The sequence below is a fragment of the Fusarium oxysporum genome, genomic scaffold (assembly GCF_000149955.1).
Source record: "Fusarium oxysporum f. sp. lycopersici 4287 supercont2.40 genomic scaffold, whole genome shotgun sequence".
NCBI classification, from domain to species: domain Eukaryota; kingdom Fungi; phylum Ascomycota; class Sordariomycetes; order Hypocreales; family Nectriaceae; genus Fusarium; species Fusarium oxysporum.
Window position 1 is genome coordinate 28,673 of NW_017264847.1, and position 3,176 is coordinate 31,848.

At 37.9% G+C, this 3,176-nt stretch overlaps 1 protein-coding gene across 1 annotated transcript; it reads right to left on the reverse strand.

Moving 5' to 3' along the window:
• Positions 1 to 42: 42 nt before the first annotated feature.
• Positions 43 to 1,155, reverse strand: FOXG_16945 (uncharacterized protein; the record flags this gene model as incomplete). The annotated part of the gene is made up of 3 exons (XM_018396973.1): positions 43 to 114; positions 180 to 378; positions 434 to 1,155. 3 exons carry the CDS (start codon positions 1,153 to 1,155, stop codon positions 43 to 45), a joined length of 993 nt encoding a protein of 330 aa, XP_018257783.1.
• Positions 1,156 to 3,176: the final 2,021 nt, after the last annotated feature.

A 3,176-nucleotide genomic window follows, 5' to 3' on the forward strand; every position in this document is an offset into this window, starting at 1 on the left:
TCCAGTACACGACAGAGATATTCGTGGACGTTTGGGAGTTGCTCAGTCCAATCGTTGATTGTGAAGAAGCGAAAGACATTGGCGCAGACGCAGTGACAGAATCGCGGACGGTCCCTATTAAACCAAGCCTATAAAATCATGAGAATTGGAATGAGAAAGTTCACTCTATCAACACTTACCTCTGGGAGACCGTCCTTGTTGACGTATGATAATATCACATCCCTTGCTTTGAGCTTTTGTTCAATCGACACATCATCTAGCATAGTCATTGCTAAACATGTCGTGTCGGGATCGTCCGGGTATGTTGTACCATCATACGTAGGACTGCCATGAAAGTAATTCCAAGTATCGCCCTCGTTCTTCAGCACGATAAGGTCTCTATCTCTAGGATGAGTAAGAGCAACACGAACAAAAGACTCCTCCAAGGACTCACCGATCTCCTGTATGATACAAGATGAGCAGCTGAGAGAAGTTGTCCGGCTGAAGGTTGCCTGTATTCATGGTGCAGAAAAGATTCTTTGCGTTCTGCTTCAAGTAAGTCTTTGCGCGAGCAACAGGATCGCCTAATAGATTGCGGAGAACTCTGATGAGCTCATCTGTATTGCTGAAAACGATGCCTTTGAATCCTAAGCATTGCGCATTGACAACGTTGCCGACTTTGTCGTCTATCAAAATGCAATTTGGTGCCGATTCTTGTAGCTTCTCTAGAAATGCGCTATAGGCACACATTTCTGGCTTTCTCTGTTGTAGATCGGAAGAGGCGACGACGTAGTCAATAATACCCCAGCTCTCGATCTCATCTTTGAGAAGAGTAAGTTCTGGTCCTGGGATATTTGACAGACAATAGATTCTGACTTGTGGATAGCCTGTCTTCAAATACTTGATGGCTGATATCAGTGCTCTGTTAGGTTGCATTCCGTCTTTCATCTGTTCCAGGGCCTCGATCCAAGTCTCCAAATCAATGTTGAAGGCCTGAGAGACTTGCTCATAGGCCTTTTGCTTGGAGACCTTGCCTTTCTCATACTCATACCAGTATGGCGAGTCGAGAGCACTCTTAATTTGGGTTGAGGTCAAGCCGACTGTGTTCTTAGAGCTGTAGTTGATTAACACGCCGCCCAAGTCAAGGATGACCGTTGTATAATTAGCACGATGCATTCTGGTGGTCTAAGCCTTGTATAATAAAGCAAGAGGGGGCTTGGCATTAGCAGATAAATTCTAGAAACTGGGCTCTTATATATCCACAAGAAGTGCTTAACTTATTGGGTTGTTGTCAATTGTTACGCAAGGTCAGGCCATCACCACTGTCAGAAAACGCAACCCTACAAATGTCAGAAAGCACGCAGGTGTGATACGCTGCATGTCGCTTAACTAAAAATGGATCATATCTAAAAGTCCAAGAAGGTTTCATTTACCCAAAATGGAAATCAATGTCACTTCCCGTCCCAGATCAGTAATCATTGGTGGCTAGTTATGTGTTCTTGATTGGCTTCCGAGATGCGATTGGTTGGGAAGGATTATCTCACTAAAACCTGACGTAGCAGTGAGCTGACTAGGTATGAAGATCAGTCACAATAAAGGAAAGAACCGAGTCCGAGATATAGACTGTCTGTCTTACGTCATGAGAAAAAGGACATAAGTTTCAAGGCATGACCTATAGATGCTATAGGATGGGAAAGTTCCGAGCAGATGCTGACCTCCTATATCAATAAGCAAATTATATAGAAGGTCCTACCTATTAGGTGTTGCAGGACCCAGGTGACCATTGCAAGATTATTCCACCAGTATTGATCTCAGAGACCTGACGTTATATAATATAGGTAGTCCTGCCTTTTGTTAAGTAACTCTTATTTATTTAGATTATCTATTACTATGATATTACCAAGTTATCCCTCGAATTTAGTAATCCTGTCATTGACATAAAGCCAATACATAAATGGACACCGCATTTCACCTCTGCGTCAACTCTCTTCTCTTGGCTGGAGTTGATATTATATATATCTGCCGTCAGTCTGCAAGCTCATGTAGTTGCGATAGTGGAAGCATTAAACTAGCAAAGTTAATATTTATACTAGCTGCATTTTATATCCGCAAGACTTCAAACTTACCTCAATCAAAGACAATATTTCATGTCACCACTGTTCTGTTATCGCAGCTTAGCCACGGCTCTTCAAACAATTCGGACGCTTAACCTTTTTTTTAGGTTCCATATGAATCCTTTGCTGTCTATTATTTGTTTAACTAGTTTTAATATATCACCGTTTCAGTTAGAGAATACTCATGTTGCAGAATCCGTGCTTAGAGTAATATATATTAAGGGGGCATTTATCTTTCTCAGCCTATTCAGAGCCAAAACAAGGATTACATTCAGATTTACAATCATAATCTGATAGGCACTTAGTTACACTGCATGTCTTATTATCTGCTGTTACTGCTATGCAAAGTCAAAGCAGCAGTAAGCTAAATGATTATATAAAATAATGTATAATAAGTAATTTTTTAATTTTAAACATATATAAATTAATTATTATAAAGTTTATGTCTTATTATTTATTTTAATTATTTTTATTTAATTTTAATAATATTTACTGAAATTATCTATTTAAAACTCTTTTTTTTTTTTTTAAAAAAACTATTTAATTTTAATTAATAAAATAATTAATAAAATAACTAATAAAATAATTACTTATAATTAAAATAAAAATAAAAATATTTAAAAATAAGCTAAAATATTAATAGGTTATATATTAACCCTCTTAGAATTATTTTTGTTTAAATACTATTTCTTATAATACTTATAATAGGATATAATTTAAGCTATTTTAACGCGATCTTAAAACATACATCTAGCTAGGACTTCTTTATATAGAAGTACTTGGCGATTGTTCTAAAGCTCAGACTGCGAGCCCAAGGGGTAAACCTGAGTTTACTTGGTTTAGGTTTAACTATTAGTGGCTAGTTGCTTGGAGATGCTAATGCCTAATTATATAATTCTTATTTTTTCTGGAAGAGTGCAATATAAGATAACAATCTCATTCTTGCCATTTTAAGCGGGGTCATAATCATGGCATTGACATCACCCATCAGTATAAGAGTCGAGATGACGGGATCTTGACTACTGACTCCACCAAGTGACTACCTTATGACAGGCTCGGATCAAAGTGCCCTACTCGCCCCAA